This window comes from Lutjanus erythropterus, chromosome 2 (assembly GCF_056507025.1).
Source record: "Lutjanus erythropterus isolate fLutEry1 chromosome 2, fLutEry1.hap2, whole genome shotgun sequence".
NCBI classification, from domain to species: Eukaryota; Metazoa; Chordata; class Actinopteri; order Lutjaniformes; family Lutjanidae; genus Lutjanus; species Lutjanus erythropterus.
Window position 1 is genome coordinate 15019883 of NC_139318.1, and position 26998 is coordinate 15046880.

The following is a 26998-nucleotide window of genomic DNA, read 5'->3' on the forward strand; positions in this document are numbered from 1 at the left end:
ACTTGCCATTTCCCCCTGATTCAAGTCTTAATGCTAAGCTAAGCTAACCAGCTGCCGGCTGTAGCTTCATATTTACCATACAAACATGAGAGTTGCATCAATCCTTTCATCTCACTCTCAGCAAGAATGTCAATTAGTATATTTCTTATAGTGTTCTTATTTTATTTTATGCATGTTGGAAAAGTTTTTCTGTCTGACTGGCAATGGCTCCTGATTTTAAATAGACTATATTTAGTTGATTGTATATACACTGAAATCTTCCCTCCTATTTTTGTTTTCCTTCCCCTATAAATGAGTTTAAAATCTTTCAAATCTTGCTCATATACGTAACCATTGGGAGGGGACAAGAGACAAAACACCACACCGGTATCTGTGTGGTTACATTGGAACTAGTGATCCCAGCATGCTGCAGGTAGATCAAAAGGGGGCTGTGAAGGGAACAATAGGAGCTGAATTGAAAGTTTTTTTGCGTAGCCAACACCATTAACGGGAGTCAAAGGAATGTTGTCAAACTGAGTGAATGATGGGTGGAGTCCCACAGATTCATAGCCCCACTGCCCCACCCACACAAACACACTCTCACGTCATGTATTGTATGCACACACTCAATCACTGACACTGTTGCACTCAAACGCAGGATGATAGGCTTAGGGGTAGTCTGAGAAAATTATGCCTTTGTCTCATAACAGGCTATATAGAGTGTATTTCTAAATGTGGGTGCTTATTTGTGTCTCTGTGTGTCTGAATGTGTTTTGAAAAATAGTTCATTTCCATTAGTTGAAATGGCAGCTCACACTGCGTTTCCTGAGTTTGATAATAATGCCTTTCAGTCTGACAATGACAAAAAAACATTGTATGATCTCATTATATTATATATTACATAATTTTACCACTCAAGAGACATACTGTATTCAGCTTCAACAAAACTCACAGCTGATGACAAAATAACAAGATATATTACTAATATTTTGTCCCCCGTTCATATCAAGAATGGATATTGTGGAGCAGGTGTCTTTAAGATGTGGTCACAACTGTCTCTGGTTTCAAGTTGCTTGACCGGTCTATTTTGCTCATTTAATTTTCCTGGCCAGACATTAGCCAGGAGCAGCCTTAAGTCCATTCTGGGTTAGCATGGCTCTCATCCCTGTTCACCTCCACTCCTCCTGGGGTGGTCTGAGGCAGCGCGCCAAGCTGATCTGGCTGGGTGGTCGAAAGATGCTGTGTATCATCATGCTGTACTGCACTGCACTGCCAGGACAGCTTTTCGGTATGACCTGTTTGTGTGTTTGGATGCTGGCATCTCTTTTTAAGGACCTATAAACCCTGGCATGGCAGGAATTGAAAACAGCTTCATCTTTGAAAATCACTGCCAAAGTGAAATTTGGAAAAATAACTTGGAGAAAGAGAAAAAGCAAAATTTTGTTCAAAGATTTAGCACCTCATTATTGTGTTTCTTGGATGTTTCTGGACTTATCTCACCACCGCCCACAATTAGTTAAATTTTTTCCAGCTGTGAGTCACTCTTCAATTTCATATGCGTATTGCATTGTGGACCAGAATTGTCCATCAACACCACACTCAAAACCCCCAGAAAATCCAGTATGCGTACTAATATTCCTGAGTCTTCTTAACACTGTTACTGTGTGAAATTCCTGTTTAGATTAGCCTACCTTAAAGTATGGATTTGGGACACATTTAAGAGGCTATCTGAAAGAGAATGGCACATGACATGACCTTTGACCTTCCTCTATTTTACATTTTCTCACTGCTGTTCCCAACCCCCTCCATTGACCACAGAGCGTAGCAAATTAATCCTGCACATGCATGCAGAGTAGACTGTTTTTGTTAAACCTGCACAGATGTGTGCCAGTTGGTCAGCTTGAGTCAGCAGAATCAGTGTTGTTCTTGTTAGTGCATATTTTGTCTTGAATCTTCAACGAGACATTTGATCTCCCTCTTTTGGGATTTGATCTCCTTCTTTTGGGATTCTTCAGCTCGTTCCCGCTGACATCCTGCTGGCGTTGTGTTACTTGCCCTTGGATACGCTTTATGTACCAGGGTTGTAACACCTGGTGATTCAGAAATAGTGAGTAGCTGTGTCTGCCATATAAATTTAAACAGCTCTAGCCTTATTCTAATCATAACAGTGAGGATTGCCAGCTTGCCTGTGACAAGTAAAATGCCATGGCGGGCTACTAAATCTGGCAGCTATTAAACTATTTTGATAATCAATTTATGGTTAAAGTAATTTTTCACACAAAAATGTCAGAAAAGTTTTTTTGCAACCTCTCAAATATGGATTTTTTTTCTTTTTTTTCATATTAGCTGGATGTTTTGGGGTTTTGGACTGATAAACTAAGACATTTAAAGACATCACTGTGCACTTTGAAAATGGGTTTGACATTTTTTTGCTATTTACAGACATTTTATGATTTTATTTGATCAAGTAACAAGTAGATTTCTGACCCACTTGGGCAACGTTGAACCCTGTAGTCCATGCCTTGCTGCCAAGCTCTTGTCACCAGTGTTTTTTCCAAGTTTCAGCTCTGTTTCCTCCACACTTGCCTTCAGGATTCTTCCCTCGACTCCTGTCCTCTTCACATGTTGGTCAAGGATGAGTTGTCTGGAACTTGTTAAACACCCAGAGCATGTGTATGAGTTTGTGTGTGTGTGCCTAAGGACACTGGTGTCTGGGGAGGAGCAGAAAGAAACAGAGGTGTGGGGAGAGGAAAGAAGAACTGATCGGGTATGTGAGAACAAGAAAGAATAGGGGTGAACAGCCAAGAGGAGGGGAGGGAGTGAGAGAAAGAAGGGGGGAGGTGGGCGGGTGCATGTGGGTGCCTGCGAGACGGGAGACAGCGGGGCTCAGTCAGTGAGGAGAGAGAGCATTGGTGTGTGTGGGTATGAGACGGAGCGCATTATAAGCCAATGTGTGGATACTGCTTAGCTTAGCTCCCATTAGCTTAGCATCACAAAGCCAAAGCTGGACAGAGGACAGACGCACGGGAGGAGGAGGAAGGAAGGGGAGGGCGGAAAAGGAGAAGGAAATGTGAATCTGCACCGGTTTTTCTTCCACTCATCCACACCTGATTGGATTTTTTTTTCCATCCCTCTGTCTCTTGTCGACGAGGTGTTGTTCTGTGGACCGTAGGGCGAGAAGGAGAAGAAGAAGGAGCCCCCTTGCAGACAGGCTCCCCTTAACTGAGGTATTTTGTGTTTCATTTTGAGGAAAGGGGCTTGCTGTGATTTAATGGTTGGGGGTTGGGGATGGAGAAAGAGATGGAGAGGCAGGCAGGCGGCGAGGATGGCTGTGCATCAGGCGGAAGGCATCAGGAGCAGAGCGAGGAGGGGGAGACGGAGGCACATCGCTGGCAGTAATGGAGGCTGATGTGTTGTGGTCAAACGGAAGCTGTGTGTGTCTGTCTGAGTCTGTCTGTCTCAGGTATGCGTGCGTCTGTCTGTGTTTGCCTGTGCCCCCAGTTTGATGCCTCTGTGTGTGTGTGTGTGTGTGTGTGTGTGTGTGTGTGTGTGTGTGTGTTTGTGTGTATGTGTGTGTGTGCAAAGTGTCACTTCCCGTGTGTGTACAGTATGTGTGTGTTTCTCAGCTTTGCGATGGCTGTATTAAGGCTATGTGATCTGTTGACATGCTTGATCATATTGGAAGCCATTACCTCCAGCAGCTGCCTGCCTGTCTGTTTGTCTGGAGCTTTCAGGATGCTATGCCTAGCTTTCACCTCTTCTTCATCCTTTTCTTTCTTTCTCTCCCTCTCGATCCATCTCGTGTCTGGATGACCCCCCCTTCCCCTCCATCTCTATCCCTCCATCCCCTCCACCACCCCTCTAAATGTACCGTTTTAAAGCCTCTCTTTTCCATTTTCCACGTTGCTGTAGGTGCTTTTTTCTGGATGGAATGAAAAGACAAAGGCCGGCTGGGGCATTTTCAGGCAGGCTTCTGGCTGATTTAGCTTCACACTGCACTACTGGCCCTTCAGGTTTTTTTTTGTTTCTTATTCTAATCTCTCTTCCCTTCCCTTCCCCCGGTCCTTAGATACCCCCCTCCTCCTCTTCTTCCTCCTATCCCTCTGTATGGGAATCATTTAGAGCTGAAAGCATTGCTTATGAAGGGAAAATTGGAGCACGTCACAGGTCCAGAGAAAGGCCTGTTTTGATCTCATTGTGGTGTGGTGTGAGTGTGTGTTTGTATGTGCATCGTCTCACCATTGCGAGCCTCTTTCAGCCAGCCGGAGCAGTGAAAACACCCTCCCTCCCCCCGACTCAAAACACTTCATCCCAAATGAAAGGTATCTGTGTACCAATCATTAAAAAATTATAACAAAAATGACATTTAATTCCCTGCCACCACAACATGGGGAGGAATCTTGAGCTTTTTAGAGTTTGAAGAATCAGGTGGGATGATTGGGGTGTCTTCAGGGCTGGATGATAGTCTTTAACCCCCTCCTCCGGCCCACAAAACCCCCAAAAAATACAGCCAGAATGTAGCTAGAAATTTGAGGACTGAAAAATGTTGGAAAATGCTGGAATCTGCGGCCTGTGCTTTTGGTTGGATTAACCCTTTACTAGGACAGATGGCTCCATCCCCCTGCCGAGCTGACAAACCCCAGTCAGCTCGTCACCCCTCCTGCATTAGTGTGTGTGTGTGTGTGTGTGTATGTGTGTGTGTGTGCACTGGCAGGCTAGCTGTGGCGAAGATGGTGGATGGATCTGTTTTGGTTTTGGAATATGACGGGGAGTCTGCTGCTAGCCCCCCCCCCCACTACCCCTCTATGTTTGTGTGTGTGCACAAGCATGCAGTACAGTCATCTGTTTCTTGAACATTATCCATAAAGACATGCCTCAGTGTCTTCTTGGAAAATGTGGAGTAGCTGGCTAGCTTGACATCAGAGCATGTTTATTGTGGAGATTTAGAGAAATGCTTCTGTAATAGCTTCTGCACAACAGTTGGGTCTGTGAGTGTTGCCAGATTTTCAAGGCAGGGCCATTATCCTTGTTGTTTCTGTGTGATCATCCACCAGCTACATACAATATTCTTTATATGGCCACCTATTTCATCAAGACAGATGCTACAGTGAACCCAACATAACCAGCCAAATGTGATCAGTTTGAAACAAACATGTCTGCCAGACTTCACCAGAATGATTTGATATGATTGTACAGTGTTTATCCACATGCTTAATATGTGTTACCTCCATTAGTGTCCTGCTGTGTTTACTCTGGCTGCCATAGAACAAAAACATGAATACCTTTCAGAGTAAAAGCATTCATGTAGACTGTAGAAGATCCTACAGGAATTTGCTGGAATCAACTAATCTTTTCTCGTAAACTTGATGGCAATATATATAAACATTTTCCTAAAAAACAATTATAGACTCGTATAATCCATCTCAATCATCATTTATGACCAACTGGAAATGTGGGATAGTGTCTGTATCTGCACAGACCATGCCATCTGCCTGTATTTCCTTAGAAATTATTATTTTGGGGGGGCGGGATGTTTTACCAACCCAAAATGAGACTCAACAATGAGCAGTCTTTCTGGTGCATTCACAAACAGCTGGGACAAATCCTACCCTTAATGTAAATAACAAGTTTTATTTATTCAAGCTTATTAAACTTAAATTATTCTAAGAACACTTCAGAACTTATAAACATTAATTCTTCTAATTTGACGTCTTGAATGAGTTGAATGAATGTGCTGTACAGTGTTCAATGGACTCATTAAATTAAGTTACTAAAGAAACATGATCAGCTTCCCAGCATGCACAGTTTTAAAGTTGTAAACTCTCCAGAGAGTGTTATTTTTTATAGTCTCAAGTTTCAAACTGAAAATGTAAAAGAAAATCAAATTTATTTGTAATGTTCATCAGTCTGACTGAAGAGTTGTTGGTTCAACTTAACATCTTAAGCTTTTTGAACATGTTTTCTCAAGTACAACTGAATTAATGGTTTGTTTGACTAGAAAAGTTGACTTTGAATCATTATAAAATTATCTCAACTTAAGTTAAAACAAATAGTTTATATTCAAAGCGTATTATTTACGGAGAACATCTGTGTTCTTGCACAGTTGTATGGTCTGCTGCTGTCTGTGTAGGATATATAGTAGAAGGCCTATGCAATGAGTTTAACTTGAAAGTGAAATGACTGGACTCTTTGAAAGACATACAGCGGGCTAATTCAATCCACTACTAGGCCTGCCCTTAATGTAACACAGTCATCAAATTTCATTTCAAAGCAGCATGATTCAGTGCACGGGGCAATTTCGTTTTCACTTAGTACAGGCCAGACTAAGGAAAAGCATTTGCTTGCTATATGTTGAGGCACCCGTCTTTATTAGAAAGGGAGCCAGAGCTGTTAGCGTGCATATCACATTGGCCCACTGCTTCACCCCTTCGCTCCACTTTCTCTCCTGAGACGTGCACAGACTACGGACTGTAAAGAAATGAGGGATACACACATCTTACCTCTGAGTTATGCTAAAGCAGAATAAGCCAGACTTTAACCTGTTCCTGACTTCTTTAACTGACATTAATGGTGCTTTTCAGCCATAGGCATTTGTGTCAAATGTACTGCTGTGTTTTATTCACATTGACAACATTTTCATGTTTAATGGTGCAGTGTGTAAGATTCACAGTGCTTTGTTGGCAGAATATGGCAGCAATGAAATATGATAATCATGAGCATGTTTTCACCTAAAAATAAGAGATGTTTAGTTGCATTAGAAAAAGCCATTTATATCTGCATACAGTGTTTTGAGTTCTGCACAAGTTTTGCTGCCACCGTAGGTTCTCCTCTGTGTTTTGAGGGGGAGGACATTTGCAGTCTGCACACTCGCCTGTAGATGCCACTAAATTCTACACACTGGTCCTTAAAATTCATTAGTTAAAGAAAAACTGGACCAGTCTTACACATCAAAGTCTGTTTACAGGTCTTTGGAAGTTCTGCTCTACCGCATATGTGAAAGACGTTTTATAAAGCCCTTTGTGGCTCCAGAGGGCTGCTGCATGAAATTTGATAAATTGCCTCAAGTGATGTCACTTGAGTCAGCATTAGTTGGAGCTAAAGATGGCAAGTTTGAAGAAGTTACCCCGTAACCTGTTCCTCATCACTGCTACAAGCTAGATGCTCGAGCTTACATTAGCTGCAGCTAGCAAAAACACCCAATATCTGAGTGAACTGTCGGTGGTCGGGTTGCATTGTGGGTAAAGTCTGAGGTGAAGTCCTCGGGTTTTGATAAGGAAGAAGAACCTGTGGAATGAAAATGATGATGTCTCTGGTTCTGCTGCATAGTGTTGCAGAGTGAACATCCATTTAGAAACTTTTCTGATGCTTTTCTGTTAGAAATGGTTCAATATTAGAATTTCAAACGTTCAGTACTTGTTGCACGTCAATATTTTTGCTTTTGCGAATAAAGGGCAGGCACTGAGGCTGTGTGTTTGTGTTCAGTTCAGCCTCTGACTGAACTGTGTTCTCAAGACTCAAGTTATATTTATGTAAATTTAGCGAACATAACATTGCTGATACATCATGCCTCTGGCTAGAATATGTGACTGATTTTGTGGAGCAGTGTTTAAGGTGAAATGGCCTGTTGGCAGAATCATGGTTTGTAATTTTTTGAATACATGGAGGTGTATAATACATATTATCATTTGACCCAGTAAATGGATGAGGAATTTGTCCTCATGTGTATGAAATAGTTCAGATTTAATGGTTTATCAGCAGCGTACTGTATGTCCCGGGTTAATGTCACTTGTAAACATTCTATTTCTGTTCTATCGAGTATCAAACCTGTATCGTTTCAGTTCAAGTATTGTTTTGCTGTCAAGTATCACGATACTTAACTTGGTTTTCATATCCAAACTTTTGAATCGTCACAACACCAATTGTGGTTAGTGAGGGCTTTAAGTTTTGACAAGGAAGCAAATCTGTGGAATAAAAAAGCGTTATAGGAGTGTAATGCTAAATCGGTGGAGTGCCTTTTGAAATGTAGATCTTAATTATCAATGTTGGATTTAAGGCTGTATGGATGATGAGTGGTTGTTGGGACATAATAGGTCTGCAACTAATGATTATTTTCAATGTTGATTATTCTTTAGATTATTTTCTCGATTAACCGATTAGTTGTTTGGTCAATAAAATGTCAGAAAATGGTTAAAAATGCTGATCAGTGTTTCCCAAAGCCCAAGATGACATCCTCAAATGTCTTAATGTGTCCATAAATCCAGAGATATTCTGTTTACTGCCATGGACGAGTAAAGAAACCAGGGAATATTCACATGTGAGAAGCAGGAATCTGAGAATTTTGACTTCTTAAAATAAAATTACTCAATTTATTTAATAGTTGACAACTAAAAAATTAATTTATTAATCACTGCAACTCTCTATTCTCCACAGTATCTCCAGTATTATTCTAATTAATCACCCCACAAGCAAAACATTTGAATCTTGTTTCCCTGTATGTAAAATATTAGAGAACCTTGATTATCCTCCACATCTGGATTTCAGTATGACTGGTCATTTTAATGAGTGGCAGCCAAGAGGAATGAAGCAGTAGTTATTTGGTGTACTTCTGGATTACATGACATCATCAACATCAGAGCGGCAAAATGGAGTTTGGGCTCTTGGCAGGACTCAAGTCAGCGGCTTGAGAAAACCCACAGTTGTCCTCTAGTCAAACCCGAAAGCAGGAACAGTTTTGCCTGGCCACACAGGCAGCCGTCACATCTGCCAATCGTACTGGAGACAGAGAAAACACAAAATGAGCAGATCAGAGGCTGGGTGGAGGAGTCTGCGGTATTAACTTCCTTAATATTCTTTGTATGAAAGACAGAGTGGATGAATTGTGGTTTGAAGATTAAAAGAGAGATTTTCTAGACTTACTGATTTTGAAGAAGTGGAACAAATGAGACGACCAGTAAAAGAGGGAGCAAAGAAAACATGGAGAGAAAGGAAAGAATGAAGTGACAGGAGCAGCGTTCGATGGAGGGGAGGGCAGCAGAGGGAGCGAGTACCACGGGTCTCCTGTGCTATCCACTGGGTCACGCTCATGAAAATTTTAATCAAGCTTTGCAGATAACAGCTTCTTCTTTAAGCTACAGCACATACATTTAACTCTATGTTTGTCAATGATTCATGTGTCTTTGTAGAAAAATGCCAAATTTCCCAGAAATGCTGTCAGAATTTGAGTACTGCCATTGTTTCCATGTCGAACTACTTAAAATGCACTCTTTCAAATAACTCCTGTCCTGAATGACCTGGATGCCAGCACACAAGCCGAATAAGAATAGCTGGGCCTATTAATAGAACAATTATGATAATGAATCATTGCCAAACACATTTATGATGGCCTACTTTTCACTCATGGTGCTGATCAGTTAACCATCATCATCTCCCCCCACCCCCATGTTTTGTTTATGGGTTATTTTCAGCCCCATGTTTTAAATTGCCCAAGGAATGAACCCGCAACACTCTGAATTAAAGGTGTTTTCCACCTTACTGTGCACGTCGTGTCTCTGAACCCTCTGACTTTTGAAGACAATTTGTATCTAGGTCATACTGAAGTCTGTGTATCTGTTGGTGTAGTGTGGGCATACTCTGAAGGCCTGCCTTGAATGGAAAGATGGCTCGTGATGGAAAAGACTGCCTTGATTATTTGGTGTTTGAGATACTGTAAAGCAGGCCCATTCAGTCACTCGTTTTAGAAGGACCGCATCTGAAAAATAAGTAAAGTGCCAAGGGGCTGGATGTTTACGTTTTCTATGGTTGACTTGTAAAGTTAGGAATTCAAATGTGTAAAACAATGCACCTTTTTAGTCTTTTTCCCCCCTCCAGTTTAGTAGTTTCACAATTAGAAAAGAAAGATTATGTGTGAAAGTACGGGGGGAAAAAAACAATGCACCTTTCAGAAGAAGCTTGTTGATTTAATAAACAATTTTGCATTTAACATATTTTCAATTTGACTCTCCTAAATGGCCAAAGTTAAAGTGCTTTAAAATAGTAAGTGTCTCTGTACTCAACAACAGACATAACCAATGAATGTGATAATTAGCCTGTTAATTAAATGGTGATCTTCTAATAAACAATGTAAACACACATAAACTTAGAATGGTAGCAGGGCATTCAAACAAAATCACAATGCTATACTTTTTTAATATTTATAAATGATCAAAGGCCTGGATTGAGGTTTTTCAAGGGCCCATGGGCCGCCCATTGAATGGACCTGCTGTAAGGGTTTCAGTCCAGAGTCAAGTCTTTTGAGTCTCAATGTAAACTGATCAGAATCAACACCCCAACTGCATGATAATATTCTTATCTGATGCAGTCATGAGCTTTCAGGCACATCCTAACTGTCACAGTGTTTGGTAAGGTGTGTTTTCTTAAGAGCCTGACTAACTTGTTTGGTCGAGTCACTCACCTTCCTTATGTTGAGTAACTCTAGGTTGAACTGGCTGAGCGACAGGACACACAGAGTGCAGAATTTTTAGTCGTTCATGATGAGGAATAAAGTTAGTGTCTCCAAGAGTTACTTGACTACTTGCAGCCTGTCATAAACATTATTATACTAGTTAGATGCTGCAGAAATGTGCTAATTTCATGCACAGGAATAGCTGTGGTGTGCACAGACTTGCTAAATATGTGCATACAGTGTGACATCCAGGTCATGTGTGCATTAACCCAGTTTGTTCTTTTTTTTTTTTTTTATAACTGATGTTATGTCACCGGCAGTGACATGCTGACATGTATGAGTCTCTCAGTGTGACTGTTGCACAGTAGAACTGCTTTGATTAGTAAATTACTAGATTAGTGCAGGGGTTTCCTAACTTTTTCATGTCAAAGACTCTGCAGCTAATGCGCATTAGACCACAGACCCCCAGTCTGAGAGGATTTTGTCTTAAGAAATCTTCACTGAGTAAATATTTTATTTTAGGGTTGAAGATAAATGCTCATTACAGTTTCTCAGAGCTCAAAGTTACGTCTCCAACATGCTTCTTTTGTCCAACCAGTAGTCCAAAGACTCTTCATTTGCTACCATCATCTAAAAAAGTCTTCATAGTCAATCAGTGATCAAACAAGGATCAAACCATACATGACAAACAATCAAAATAGCAAACTCTCATTTCTTCCCTAGTGTGATCAAAGTTATTCTCCTTTTGCTGGGGACCCCCTGTAACCCACTGAAGGACCCCTGTTGGTCCCCAAACCGCAGTTTGAAAACTACTAGATAATTGGATTGAAAGAAAATTAATTGACAACTATTATGGCAGTCAATTTATTGTTTCAGTCATTTTTCAAGCAAAAAAACCCCCCCAAATTTGCTGCTTCCAGCTTCTAAAATGTAAGGATTTGTTTCTTTTCGATCTAATTTATGATAATAACCATTTTCTCTTTTCTGTTACTTTGGATCTTTGGTATTGTCAGCAATCATTTTTCATGACATGTTCTCGTATCCCTTTAGGCCTCGTCCAGGTTGCACAGGCTAATCGTTTCATCTGCCTGTCTGCATTTTGTTGACAAAATTCAGTTTTGGGTGGAGCAGTCGTTCAGCCTCACTCCTCTTAGAAGCCCTGGGGTCAGAACAAGGTCCTCCTCCTGGTTTGTCCAGCAAATAGAAAGTTGCCGTGTCTCTTTCTGTTTTTACCACATTGTGTTGCATTACTGTTACTTCAGATAATGTAACAGAGGATTTGTTTTGTCACCACCAAGAAAGAATTCGCAAAAGAAGACAAGCAATTCTGACTGCTTTATTCAAGCCATCATTTAAGCTGATTATTTGATCCAAGAGGAGATGAATATGGATACTTTGGTGTCATTTTGCTGCCACAGCTTCCCTTTGTGGGACTGATTTTCACCATTTTTAACAGTGACGCTCAAGGGTATTTGGACAGATTCACCTGGATCTCTATTCGATTCGGTAGAACCAGCATATAGTCATGTTCACCCTTTTGTCTCTAAAGCTTTGCGGGTGTTTTGGAGCCCGCAAAAAGAAAAGGAAACCTGGTACTAACATGAAAGAAGTGGTTAAGTCTGGTTCACTTGCAGCTCTTAAACTGAAGAAAGCAGTGAGATTTAAGAAAGATCACGACACGTTTCTGATAAACACCACACCACACCACCAAACCGGATCTGATGAAGATGTCAAGCAAGACGACTCCTCAGCTCCCAGCCAGAAACCCAAAGTCGTCCAAGGAGTCAAGCCCAACATTGTCCTTGTGGAGGGAATTAAATGTAGGTCACAGCTCAAATGCAAGGCCAGGCCTGGGGGATATGTAGGCCCAGGGTGCTCCATTGCTCTGGGGGAACGCAAGCGTAGGAAATAAACAGATTTTTCACACACGGGTATTTTTAGAAGCTGGGTTGTGGCTCTGTGTATGCCTGTACAACCTCCTTTTACATTTTTCATGCATTTTGATTCCCTCGTGTTAAAAAAAGACAGCTAATTTTAATACCATGTGTTGTCCTCTGTCATTTAAACTCAGTTGTTGCCAAGCTGAGGTATTTTCCTCTCTGTTGGTTGCATTTCTTTCCTGTCCTCCTGCAAAATGTAGTTGAAATGATCATGATTTACCTCTGAGTCTTGATCATGTTGTGGAAGATATTTCAGCGGTGCGTAATGGAATAATGTAGTCATTTTGTTCTTTTTTTTAATAATGTCATTGTACTCTCAGATCTAATCTTAGTGTCATGCTCTCCCTTCACAAATGTCAGCAACCTTAGTCTGAGTCTATCCTGCCACTAGAAGGGCAGATGCTCCCTTAAAATAGTCTGCCATCAATTAAATATAGATGAGGTGCTTGGATTTGTCTGCCAGTGAGTGTTGGTTGTGCTTGAAGAGGGAAGAGGTGAAGATCTTCCATATATTAAGTACATTAAAGCGATCCATTTCGCTGTACAGTATTTAAATCACAAGGTCTATTTCAGGTTTTACATGTGAGAGCTTTGTTCAGTGAGTGTGAGACGTCATCCAAACACTTTTATCTGTAATTTATTCACATAAAGGTAGAATAAGAGGCTCACTATTGTTCAGCATTGGCTAGAGAGGTGACCCATGAACACAATATACAGTGAAAGAAGGTAATAAATGTCTGCTCTTATTTTTAATTCTTAGTTGGAGGTTTTCCAAGAGAGATAGTTACAGATATTATGGATTTGTTTTTATAGATTTGCTATTATCAGTCATCTTGATAAGTAATTGACTGGAATAACTAGCTGTTTCCTATTGATTTCTGCATGTGGTGTTCGATACAGCAACACAAGTAAAAATACAAACCCTCACACTATTGTCCTCATTGCTGACCTTGGACCAATAAATGAACCTCAAACGCCAGAGTTGGGTTGATGATGGGCCGATGGCAGAAAGGAGACAATTTGTTATTGATCCTCTGTAAGCTGAGTGACAGTGTAGACAAACTGGAAAGGCCAAGGTCACAGCGAGGGTGGTGACCAGTTGCTGTCATGTATTGATTGTGGTTTGAAAGACATCGTGGTGTAACCGGATGCTCTCTGTAGTTGATAAGCCCAGTCCTGACAAACTGTGTGGAGGGGATGATGCTTTGATTGGCAGTGAGTGCCAAGGTCACAGTGACACCAAAGTGCAAGTCTAAACAACAAGGATTTCCCACATGGCAGGTAAAAAAGTAAAGCTGGCAACTTGTCTGATCAAGCAAGTGGAATTGTTTGAGCAATTTTTCATGCAAAAAAGATTAAAACATGGCAATTACTTTAATCTGTGTTGCTTGAGAGCTACTAAAGATGAAATAATAAAATAACAGTTAAAGACATTAACAATAATAAAAAAAAACCCATTAACCTTGAACCTTGCAGTTTTCACTATTAGCTTTTAAAATGGCAAAGTACTGTGGCATGTCAATGGTTTTTCATAAAAAATTTAAATTTATCATTTAAATGAGGTAGGTTTGTGGCATTTTTAGGCTACATGTCACAAAAACACTAAGTGTATTTCTGACCTACATCCTATTAACATTGTATGTTTAAAGGTGCATTATAGGATTGAATGTCCAAACGTTTGTGATGGATGCTGACTTGATTAGTGGCTCTAAAAGGGTCTTCATCTCAGTGCTACATATATGTAACTTAGTTGAGTTTAAAAAGAAAAGTACAACACATAGATGTAGTGCAATGGCTGGCAGCGACAGCTTCTTTTTTATTTCCTCTCCCAAATGTCAAAAAAAGTAACTTCACCAACAACTCCTGTCTCATGGCAACTCTGAGAGGACACACTACCTGAAATACAGAAAAAATGTAAGTCACAGTGTCATGATGGTAGAGGGCTCAGTGGTCGCTGAGTGTCAGCCATCACAGTGGTCCAACCTGAGTGCATTCATCAACAAATGATTGACAATTGGCAGGAAAAAAAAAACTCCAAAGGCAAATTGCAGAGTCAAAGTGTTAGTATACAGTCACCTACTTAAACAATCAGAACACAGTGAACAGTATGGACGTCCCATCAGAAGCTTTTTTCTAGCTAACCTGTAATTGTTTTCATATTCACTAAACTTTTATCTCAGATTTACTTCAGTCCACCTACTCCTGAAATGAATATGTGGCTCTCTTCAGCTTGCAGGATGTCTTCACTGCCGACTGCTTTACTTTGACTCTCTCTCTCTCTCTGTTTGTGTCCACTTGACCTGCTTGAGCCTGTTTTCTCGGAGCATCTGAGTACAGTAAATGCAGAGCCTTCAGGTGGCAACTCTGATCTGCAAATAGCTGCAGGGTTGTGTATTTTACTTGTAGCTCTTTTCACATCACAGAAGGTTATTTGATTGAATGTTAATGCTGATAATGGCACTGAACAGAGTTTTGAATTAAATAAGCTTCTGACTTATTTTGAGGTAAATGGGCGTCAAGGAAATCTTTTCACAAGGACTAATAACAAGGTCTTCAAAGCTACGCCTCGCTCAAAATCAGTGGTTATTTTTGCAATTCTCCAAAAAGGATAGTCAATATTGAGATTCATTAAATGAAGGATAGATTCAACTGACAACAAAATTTTAGGCTTTTGGTGAAAAAGGCCATTTTTCTCACCCACTGTAAAATTTTGGACTTCCAGAACTAGCTTTTCTGTTACATACTGATTTATTTCATTATCATTTTAAAATTATTAGCTATTATTTTAATTTTACATTTACATGTGTAGTATTTAAGTTGCTTCTTCTTGTTCCCCTTGCCTAGCAGCTAATTAGTTCCTACCTTCCATTGTTTAGGAGGGACAGTGTTTTACTCTGCTGTGAGCCAGAAAGAGTGAAGCTGGATGTATTGTGCTGTCAGGCCATTTTGGGAAAGATTAACAGGAGAATAAAGAAGAGTATGCAAAGAGAAGTTGTAGCCGCTTATTACCCACAGCCAGAAGAGCTGGAAAACACAAAAAACCAAGAAAACAGGGCTACAGAGTTTTGGCAGCTGTGTTTTTTTTCCTTTCTTTTTCTTCATCTTCAGAATAACTAGCATAGGCATTCAACTAATTTTACACTTAGCTGGACTTATTGGAGAGCGACTGCAGTCTACAGGTGCACTCTTTGTTTCTGTTTTAAACTATTTTATGGACAGCTGCCAAAGAGAGACGCAGGCTGCAGCGCTTTCCACAGCAGTTTTGGTTGGATGGGACTTTACAGCAAGTCACTCCAAGAAAAGAGGGTAGCAACAGGAATCTCCTCAGTCTTAAGATGTTTTATCAAATTGCTTGTGTTGAAGCAGTTACTTTTCCTGATGTGTTATTGGGTGTGGTAGTATCAGAGTAGTTTTATGAGTACGAGCACAGTACCAGACTAATACCTGATGTTGCTATCCGTATCTGTGAATCCCTGGTTTAGGTTTTTCACCAGTATAAGGTGGTTTGGATTTTGTTGTTGTTTATTTAGTTGTTATGCTGAGGGTGTGGATGGAATTACAGTGTAGCTCTAGGTGCGATTTTCCTACTTTTCTTTTAATGTCTATTTGTTGTTTGTTTGTTAAGATCCATGAACGATGATGCCATTTTTATGTTTGATACTATAAGTTAAAACATTTGCATGCAGATGGTACACAATACTACACAAAATACTTAAACACATTAGGTTTTGACATGATACAGGGTCATGAGGATGTCTTGCTTTCTCTATCAACTAACTGCATTTTTCCCTTTTTCTTTGACTTCAAATGATAACTTACACAAACTGAAGTGATATAATCACAACAGAAACCCAGAAATCAAATATTTACTTTGTGTATACCTCTCTTTAAATAATAAATTTCTCTGTTTTTCCTAATTGTTCTCTCTTGTTTTCTGTCCCCAGCGATACTGGCTGGAGGAGAATACATCTGCATAAAAAAATATGATGTATCAATGCAGAACCAGAGAAAACTTGTGCAAACAATCTACGTCTGCTATTATATAAGAGCCCTTTTAGCGCGACCATGGCATGGCAGAAGTTTACTGTCATCACATCTACATGTATGTTTTACTGACTGCATATATGAAACAGTGGAATGACCTGTTAGACATTTTAGCTGTAAGAAAGTCGTTGTTTGGGAGGTGAGTGAGTTCAGAAGCTTAACAGTTTGGTGGTGGCCACTGTTCCTCTGCTTTGTTGTTCTCACTGGGGGGGCTATGAGATGTCCTACCAGATGGTGGAGGAATTGAGGGATGGAGAAGAGGGGTCTTGGATCGTGCAAAAAAGCTGTATAGATGTAGCAACTCCTGAATGGAGAGCAGACAGAAATCTGATGATTGTTTTCTGTTGTTGTCTTAATGTGCTGAAGTGACTTGAGGTCTGAGGTGTTGCAGGCTGGATATTGTGACCCAGCACATTTTTAATTGTGCCTCTCTAGAATACAGACAAGATCAGGGTTGGGGGTCTTTCCTGTCTCAGTTGCTGCATGGAGTGGAGGCGCTTAACTTTCTAAGCCAAAGATGATTGGATTTCTGGGTGCAGATAAGATCCTCAGTACGAAACTTGATATTCCTGACTCTTTCAACATCAAAAGTGCTGAGAACTAGTGGGGTTTGATCAGCGTGGGCCTTGTTGAAGTCCACTGTCACCTGCTTTGTTTTAATCACCTTAAGAGACAACTTTCATCTTTGCACCTGTCCACTAGCTACCATTGCTACTGATAAGACTAGTCACAGCATCAATGGACAGGCACGGATGGCATTCAGGTGTGTTAGGATGGTGTATAAGACAAAGGATATTGTGTTATTCACAGATCAGCATCTAATATCTTTTTACTTTTACCTTGCAGCAACACACTCACAAAAATGCAGTTCCTTGTGTTGTTCTGTTCTGGCAGAGTGCTGTGGTCAATCAGAAAGTGCCCTTACTCTCACTGTATTGTACTGATTCTCATTCAGGCTATTTCTGTGTTCATTTTTGTCCACATTAATGCTTGAATGTCTAAATGTCAGATCAAACAATGAGAAACGTTTAGAGAACAAAGATAGGGCGGCAATTGCTCTTTTATGACGAAATCAGGATGTGACTCACTCAGACGATAAAGAGAAACTATTGGTATGGAGATTGTGGTGGAAACATGGTCCATCCCACCCATGGTTAACTTTTGTGGTCTTGCTGTCATGTGGTTAGCCCTAACTCCAACATGGATATTTAGAGTTGGGTAACTGTAGATACAGTGCAAAGGTGCTGAACTCTGTGTTGTTCTCCTCACTGTGGGGGACTAATCTGGTCAACATAGGTGGTTCACCGAATAGACAGGACAGTTCTCCTACTGTGGCTGTTATGGTAATGAAACTCTCTGTCTGTGTGTGTGTGTGTGTGTGTGTGTGTGTGTGTGTGTCTGTGTCTGTGTGTGTTTGTTGCAGAAGAGATTGGTGCATAAAGCTCCATTAAGTGATTACCCTCCACCCACAGCTCCTGTTTAGCCCCAGACCATGCCATTTGGTGGCTATGCGCCTCCTCCCCATTGTCAATGTGTGTGTGTGTGTGTGCGTGCGTGCGTGCACATGTACATGTGTATGTGCAGGGGGTGGCAGGGGGGTGGAACAGCTGCTGATTATAACAGGAGGTGTTTCCTTCCCAACCCTTTTTGCACTATTACAGGCCAAAGCGTGTTTGGCATTCACATACACACGAGCCATATGACTCCTCTGTGACTGCTGGTATCTGAGTCAAACCTCTGCTGGATTGCCAGAGGGAAAAGGTGGCTCAGCATTGTGCCCTCATCTCTGTGAAGAGACAGACAAGAGGTTAGACAGAGAGAGAGAGAGCAAGAGAGAGAAAGCCAGAGAGAGAGCGGGATAGAATCAAACATTATGTGGAGCTCCATATATTTCAACATGAAACTACAAAAATCTTTCTGTATACAAAACAGTGAGACCTCATCCAACATTCTTTCTGCAACACCCAGCTTTACATTCATCATAGATGTAGAAGAGGTAGAAGTTGACAGAGCTTCCAGGTCTGACAAGGGAAGTCGGTGGTGAGGTTCCTTAAACCTGCATTCTTTCTAATGATGTTCATTTTGTAAACTCTGATCCTATTTAGAACAAAATAGATGATAAAGCAGGGTGTGTTTTACCTACCATATGATTGACAGGTCATTCCCAGTGAGTTTGTTCAGTGTAACACACACGGCTCACGAAACTCAGATCAAACTGTCAGACTAGACAAATATGAATCAAGTTATGGTACTCCATTGCCTGTTTCGAGCCTGAAATGTTTCTAGAAAGATAATTTAATGTATTGTTTGGCTAAGATTAGTATGCATTGTTTCTTTATTGTGCACATTGTACAAACTGATTATATTTTATACTGTAACACTATGATTAAGATGTAGGTAGGTTTAGGAACAAAAAACACCTGGTTATGTTTAAGAAGAGATCATAGTTTGGGTTCCAATATTTACTCTCATGAGATTTTTTGTTAGTCTGGGGTTCCCCTCTAGACATGACCAGGTAGCTGCCATTCTGGTTCTGGTTTTCAGTGGAGCCTCCCGCCTCATCAAGATTCTGTTACCACATTGGCTATTACTTGCTTTAAATATTATCAGAAATATATTTTAGTGTCCTGTTTTGTTGTAATATGAGAAAGACTGTGACTTTACACACAGCCATTATTTCCTGCTGAACAGACCAACCAAAACCAAGCCCTGCCCTAGTTGCAGTGCATCACCCACCACCTATACACGCTTGTCAGTATTGCGCATGTTCTGGTTGCAAAGAAATCAAGATGGCAACCTCCGTAATGACAAAATCAAGCTTCAAAATGGTAATCCACAATCTAATGAGTGACATCACGGTGGTTCCATCCTCTAACATGATGTCTGTGCATTCGTGTATTGATCCTGGTGCCATGTTTCCACTGCATTGTATGGCTCACTCTCAATTTCATTTTACACTGTAGCTGGAACCCCCTCAATACAGGTTGGATTCTTTAGGTAACTGTCATAGTGATGCCAGGTGAAACTGCTGTGCCATCATCTTCAACAGGAGACAAAGACGCAAACACACAAGAAAAATGTGTGTTCATCAGCAAACCAAACAGAGGAATGTCTACACTTTGTCAGTTGACCATGGTGATGTATTAAGGGCAGCCTTTTTTTAAAAAATCCTGGTCAAATCCTGGTTACAATTTGTGAACTGTGTGCAGGATGTCCTTGTTGTGCAAGTGATGATTCGAGTGGCCATTCTCTGACCAATCAGTGGTCTCCGGTGTTTTCACATTGTTACCTGGCAGCTCAGCTCACTTAGAGCTTCAACTGAGTTGATAGTAAAAAAGTACCAGGTACTAAAAAGGAGCAAGTCAAGTTAAGCTGAGCCAAGCTGTGCCATGCAGTGTAAATGTGGCATTAGACTCACAAAGTATGAATAGAGATTTTACAAATTACCTAGCAACCCAACAGCATTCTGGTCTGTGGCCAGTACTCAAATTATTTGGCTGCTGCCTCACAGCAGTTTCAAATCTTGAGTGTTTAAATATGCCAAATCAATATGCTACATGTACATCATTTATGCTTTATTTATTGGACCAGTCATACCTCTGCGGTGCTTAATATTTCTGTCGTGGAATTGAAAAGGGAGTTGTGAAGCCAGGGGACATGGTGTAGACGACTGCGTCATCAGTGGAGGACAGACTTCCCCACATAGCTTCCCCACATCTCTCTCCCTCTATCCTACCCTTCCTGGGTTGTCCCTAGCAACAGCAGAGACCCAGTGGCATGATGCATGAAGACACAGAAATTACTTTCATATTCTCTTTTGTTTTTTTTTTGTTGAAGAACATACAGTACAGGATCATGTATTGTTGTGTGTTATACAGTTACAGTCTACAGTGCATTTACAGTATACTTGGACATGCATGTGTTACGATGCAGCAGTAGTGGATCCCAGCTGCCTGCGCTACAGTACCACTGCCAATATCTCAACACTTGTTTCCCTGATCATCTTCTTGAAATGCTAATGATGAGTTTTTTTGAGTTTTTTTTTACAACGCCCACCCACCCATCTCAGCTGGTGAAGATGTTGAAGCCGTTAAGCCAGCAGTAGACGAACACCCTCATAGCAAATCTCAGAGGCTTCATTGTATGTGCAAGTCACTGGAGTATGCTAACCCTTAGCTTTGGTAGTCTTCTCTTTCTTCGTCTCCTGCATTTTAGAGTCAGCATTCGAAATAGCTGTTGTTCAGCTCCTCCAATCCCAACTCTAGGCATGAGACTCCTAAGTCCCAACCTGTCTTTCCTTCTCAGTCTTTTTCACAGCTTGGTCAATGGAGCTTTTGTGGGAGGGGTATTGAATTAATCAGGCCTATAGCGATGACAGTGTCTTACCCCTGGGTGTAAGCCAAGGCTCTGCTTTTCTATCCCTTTTGAAACACTGGTCACAATTCCACTTCCTATTTGGTTTTCTAAGAGCAGCAGTGTCTAAATGGAGTCGAATCAATGGCCACTTTTGTGTGGGAAGCGAACTGACAGTCGGCTCAACGCTCGAGCTCGGCTGAGGACTCTCCAAGGTCGACGTTCTGTAAAAGACTCGGTGCCTGGGAATGAGCGAACTGACTGTTTGTTTGATAGACTTCAGTGGGGATTTGTATGACTTTAAATCAATTTCCTCTTGAGTGTCTGGTCACAAATAGTGGAGTTTGGAAATGTGTTGGCACTGAAGTATGGCTGCTAGTGATAAACAGGTAGATGTGTCTCCATACAGCAGCATAACACCATAGTGGCACTTGGAGAGCAGAGACCTCCACCAAGCCCAATTGTTTTCTTTTCTGTTATACAAATCTGCAGACTCAAACTTCATGGTCAATATTATTTTTCTTGAGTATCATCAGTAGAATTTATCACAGACAACTCACATTTTGATGAAAGAGTATAATAAGTTGCATGATATGAAAGTATGACTCCACACACCGATTGTTGTGTGGAGTCATACTTTTGCCACCATTCACCATATTCACACTTTTGCCATTTTCCTCTGAGGGTGAGAAGCTCAAATGTTGTACTGCTGTGTTCCAGGTTGCAAGTTGTAAACTAAATGAGACAAATGTGACAAATGTTTATCATTTCACCGCTTCGCTTGAGCAGTAGCTAAAAAGACATTGTATAGTGGAAGTCAGCTACTGTGAGGCAACAGCTAACGTTAGCATTCAGCCACTTCCTAGCTACTGTTATCGACATCATGCTTGCCACGCAAAAGACACACTGCTATAGTACTACCATAGTACTGTAGTGTCCCTCCAGATTTTCACTGTCTATTGTCTTTTCAGTTGCTGAACATATAGAGTCTCTATGTTGTCGTACAACATTTTGTGTGACTATGGTAAATTATCCATTTTTGTCATTAATGAACCATACACCCATCTACTGGATTGAAAGATGTGTGGTGGTCCACCAAGGCCAAATGCCCTAACTCACTGTGTTAACGAAACTGAAAACCAATTCTTGTATCTGCCCCATGATTCAGATCAGTTTCAGGTTTTAATGGTTCCTTCTTTGGAGGTGTAGACATTCCTCATGCTACAACTTTCCACCAAGTTTCATGAAAATTGTGGTAGTAGTTTTTCCATAATCCTGTTGACAAACAAACTTCGTTGGCGAAAGTAATGCATGAATAGACTGTGAATGTGACAGCTGGTTGATCAAGCTGATGCACGTCAAGAACGTCGTCAGACATTGCAACATGCATACCTTTCTACATGCTTGCATGAGTGTAATGCGCGCTTACTTGAATTAGGATCCACATATCTGTGATTTATCACCAGTGTCACTAAATGTGGCTGCAGCGGGAGCCTCTCCCCCTATCCCCACACATCTATTTTTACCAGCTTATTGCTTACCAACCCACTGGAGACAGAGTGATTGGGAGATAAGACAGATAGATCAAGAGATGGAGGAGAGGTAAGGCAAGGAAGGTAGCAAAGGAGGGAAAGCCCTCTGTTGGCAGACACACGTCTGTCAGAACAAGCAACATGTGGAGGATTATTTGCCATGAGCACTGACAGAATGCTGTTTTTTTAAGCCACTGACAGAATAATTTTCTTTATGTAGTAGGATACAGTAAATCCAGTAGTGAGTGAGACACTTAGCTCAAATGTGACTGTGTGAGAATGTGAAGTAGTGAGGCAAACATTGACTGATTTTGACTAAGAAAGTTTAAAAGAAAAAAGATTGCCAGTTAAATTTACAGTGTTTGTTGATTTGTTGTCATCTCACCATTGTCTCTGCTGTAAAGCTGTTTACCATTGACGCCACACTGGCCAACTGTCAGCAGTCATTACAGACAAGTGCTAGAATCTCACAGGCTACATGCCAAATCACACACACACATTCACACACACCCTCCCTCCCATTTTCCCCCCACATATGGCAGGATCCCACCTAGGTGCTACAACGATACCTCACACTCTACCCCAGCGTGAAGGAAGATCATAGCAAACAATGGTGCTACCGTGCTATTTGTTATTTACATCTACCAGAACCAGTTTTCACATGATATGAGTTACTACAAATAATGAATAGTGCAATGAAATCGATGCTTCCAGTGAATTATTACACAACAGCTGCCACTGCAGTCTTCAGCTGTATTCCCTGTTATTCGTTCCAGTTTGCTAATTTCTACTTTGTTTCTGATTGGTTGTGCAGGTACAACCCGTGCCCCACGAGAAGGAGAAGTTCCTGGTGTGGATTACAATTTCCTCTCAGTGGAGGACTTCCTGGAGTTGGAGAAGAGTGGAACCCTATTGGAAATTGGAACGTATGAAGGTAAATTAGTCGCACATTAGGTTGGGTGTATTGTTTTTAACTTGTTGGGGGCTTCAAGGGAATACACCCCTACAGATCCATCATACCTGGAGAGGAGTAGGAATCCTTCGCAGTCAAACAGTTGTGTGCATCTGCCTAGTCTACCTTCTCTTTGCAGGGTATTAGTTCCCCTGAAGAGTTGCTCAATACGTAGTTGAATCAAAAAAACTTTTAGGAAAATGCTGCACTGTACTTCAGTTACACAGTTTCTTAGATTTGTTGTGGATTCTGTTATTTTCATGTCTAACTGACTGAACAGAGAGGATGTGGCATCGTGTTGACATTGTTGATATTGCTGGTGTAGCTTTAAGAGAGTTAGAAAGTTCCATAGTATTGTAAGTTTTTAGATAATTAGAACATCAGCATGAATATCAATGGCTTTTTAAAGCAACATTATGTGAGATTTGGTATTTATTTGTGATTTGGAGTGTGATTCACTCATACACCGCTGCAATAATTATAGACAATACCAACTTCACGAAGCTCTCGCCAATGACTAAAAGCCAGTCTGACATTTACTTTTGTCCCGCAGCCTTTTGCTTGGTCCACACTCTTTTTTTCTCTTCTCATCTTCCTTTGGCAACATCCTCCTCAGTCTCTTCGCCGCTGCCATGATGTCCGTAACTGGTTGCGTTTCCTACTCGCCTGGCTCCAGTTCTGGCACAACACTCTGGAAATGACAGAGGCATCATTTACCTCATTATAAGTCAGTGTGGCATCAAAATGAATTTGAAGCTGCAATTTTAAGGTGGAATAGCTACATAGTGTTGATTTAACAAGTCTTTGCTGGCATAGAGAATGTGACACTGTTACACACTTTGATTCAAAAGATCACATAATCCTTCAACAAGTGTAATGGACGCTTTTAGTGGCTGCAGAAAGGAGTTCTCACTGACCATTTTCACTCTTGTTCTGTCTGTGTGTCAATAAGTGCTTAAACTTGAAAGGCATTGAATCTGACTTTGGACAGGTGTGCCAGCTTGTATGGCAGAAAAATTGTAGATAAGAGTCCCTCTGTACCTCCAGCCAGTGCTTAAACTTTCCCATCCATGGTACATTGTCGGCAAGCCGGCATGTTGTGTTCCTGTCCAGGCCAATCAGCCCGCTTCTAGACAGGTGCACCTGCTGGCACAGCAGGAGGGAATCGTGTCTCCTCTCCGCCTCCAGCCGGCGCTCAAAACATGCCCTCAAAGTCTTGGTGTCAGTCCCTTTGAGTCAAAGCTTCGTTCTGGATTCTGTTTGCATTGACATTGAACAATCAAAAAAGAAAGAGAAAGATAATCAGACAGAAGTCCAGCACAAAAAGTCAGATATACTAATAGTTTAGTCTCTTAAATACATCATAGTGAAATGCAGCATGAAGCAAGGTTGTATTTTTAAAAGATTTCTCTCAGTAGAAAAATCCTTGTTCTCTTGCTTTTTATGAACTGGTATGAACTACTGCTGCTATCACTCTGTCCACCTTAAGTGTAGGTCAGATAGCCGTCAGCAACATGTTCACCTCGTATCTCTGGTGGTTGTTGAAAGTAACTCTCGGACATATTGGAAAACACCAGCTGAAGTAGACTATAAAAGTTGAAGAAGGCATCGAAAAGTCTGGTTGAAAGTTGAAAAGGTTGCTGTCAAAATCTTGATATGATTTGTCTTTCATGTAAGAAACATCACAAAGGTATATTCATAAAAAATTGATGTGGTGGATGTTGGATATATTGAAGGACCGGGGAGTTGTCAGTATCTAGTGTTAGTGTGGGGTTGATATGCTTTATGTCGGCTGACTAGTCACACTGATATCGACAAAAACATAGACACTCCTTTTAGGTCAGGTCAAAGGTCATTGGGTCATAAAATGTGATCTTGTGGGAGTTCGGCTTTGTCCTGCAACTGTAATCACAGTTAACCTTTCATCCAGATAGCGTGTTTTTCTTTATATTTTCTCAGTTGTTCAGTTTGTGCTCCTTCTTAGCTGCCAAAACTAAATCCAAAAATTTAATTTCAGTCATCGTGGAAAATGTAGCATACAGGCTACAACACTTTTGCTTTGCTGATGAACCAAGGTCACTCAACACTGACAAACTGTGAGGACTGTAAACAACAACATGGCCATGTATCGCCTTCATTCAGTCATATAATGTTTAATTAAGTGTCTGCTGTGTCCACTTAGCTTGTTCAGTGTTCCATAACAATGGATTTCCCTCTGACATCGAGCCAGTAGGAGCAAACAAGGCCAACGGATCTCTGACTGGCAGCTAGCTTACACGCGTCCACTGATGACAGCGTGGAGAAAATCAGAAACTCTCAAAGATCTTCCTTTCACTGGCTTGAAACAAGCTAGTAGTGTGACATGTTGTCTGACCACATCAGACTGCCAAAATCCAAGCCAGCTGAACTTGAAGATGGGATGAGAAGTGTGATAGAGACGGGTGGGAGGACGTACCATGCCTATCATTTTGTTACCAGCCAGCCAACACAAATAACAAGGAAGCTAACACCAAAGTAGCATTAATTTAACAAGTCACAGTGAGCTCACAGTTGTATTTGCCACTTTATTCGGTCAGTCAAGTGTGCTCCACTTACAGTTCAATTGCAGCACCCAAAGACAGCTTTTGTTTGCAATTGTGTGGCTGTGAATATCCATTTAAAACATGAAATGTTAGGATTCTGATCCGAAAGACAAATAGATGATGTTTCAGTCAGTGTCAGAGGTGACAGTGCATTTACATGTATCCCTGTTTTGAATCTTATCCTGTTTGTGATCATACACGGGACATGTCTTTTTTTACATTGTACATGAAATGTCTGATTATTCAAATTCCTGTATACATGACTATAACATTATCCAGGTTTCTGATCATCTGCCTGCAGGTGTATAACTATGCTCTGTACCATCAAAGCGTGTTCAGAAACCTGGATAATTATTTTTTACAATTTACAGTGTCACAGTATCCTGGTTTCTATGAGTGTGTTTATGTGTGCACTACTGTCCTGGTTGTAATCAGATTTTTGGGGTATCTTGCACATGTATACATCATATCCTGGTTTCAGAAACATGGATATACCACTTGGAGAAGACAGAACACACAGCTGAGTGTTTGGGATAGTGTGAGATCAAGATACAACTGCGAACAGAAACCAGGATACTGTTAAAATTGTGTATAAAGGAATATAAATAACCAGGTTTATCACGCTCCCTCGAAACATCATATCCTGAATATCATGTAAACACTCTGTCTGAGCCCTCCCGGTGGTATATCTAGTTTCCTCAAAACTGGGATAAGGTCTTATCCAGGTTTCTGAAACCAGGATATGATGTTTATATGTGCAACAGATAAAATACTTTAAAAACCTGGTGATAACTAAAATACTAGAATTCACGTAAACCCACTCTATATTTGGTGTTATACCAGCTTTTAACTGTAGTATGTGTTGTGATTTAGGTGGCACAATGCATGAACGCAAAACGTTGTAATTTTGGACAATAAATGGATGCTACAGAAAAAGGACTGAAATGATCAAACAGTGTTTAAACCAGCGTCCAGCTTAAGCCTTTGTGTGGAATAAACTGTGATGTACAGGCTCTAGACGAGCAAAAAAGTCCCTGAATAATGCCATCATTGGGGGCTGTCGTGGTGACAGAATTTCTGCTGCTGGTCTTGAGGTTGACTCAACAACACAGGGTGCTGTATTAGTGTCATTCATTTGTTTGTTTTTGCAAATTACTTAATTTATGGTGAATAAA

General features: G+C 40.9%; 1 protein-coding gene across 9 annotated transcripts in view; it reads left to right on the top strand.

Annotated features, from left to right (window-relative positions):
* Positions 1 to 26998, top strand: part of magi1b (membrane associated guanylate kinase, WW and PDZ domain containing 1b) — a 187716-nt gene that overhangs the window by 88885 nt on the left and 71833 nt on the right. For 8 of the 9 annotated variants that reach the window (XM_084729419.1, XM_084729343.1, XM_084729376.1 and 5 more), the window contains exon 3: positions 23104 to 23223. In XM_084729419.1, the coding sequence (XP_084585545.1) occupies positions 23104 to 23223 (120 nt within the window). Of the gene's footprint in view, positions 1 to 12005; positions 12241 to 23103; positions 23224 to 26998 lie in introns of those variants that run through there. The other variant, XM_084729398.1, reaches the window with a different exon arrangement.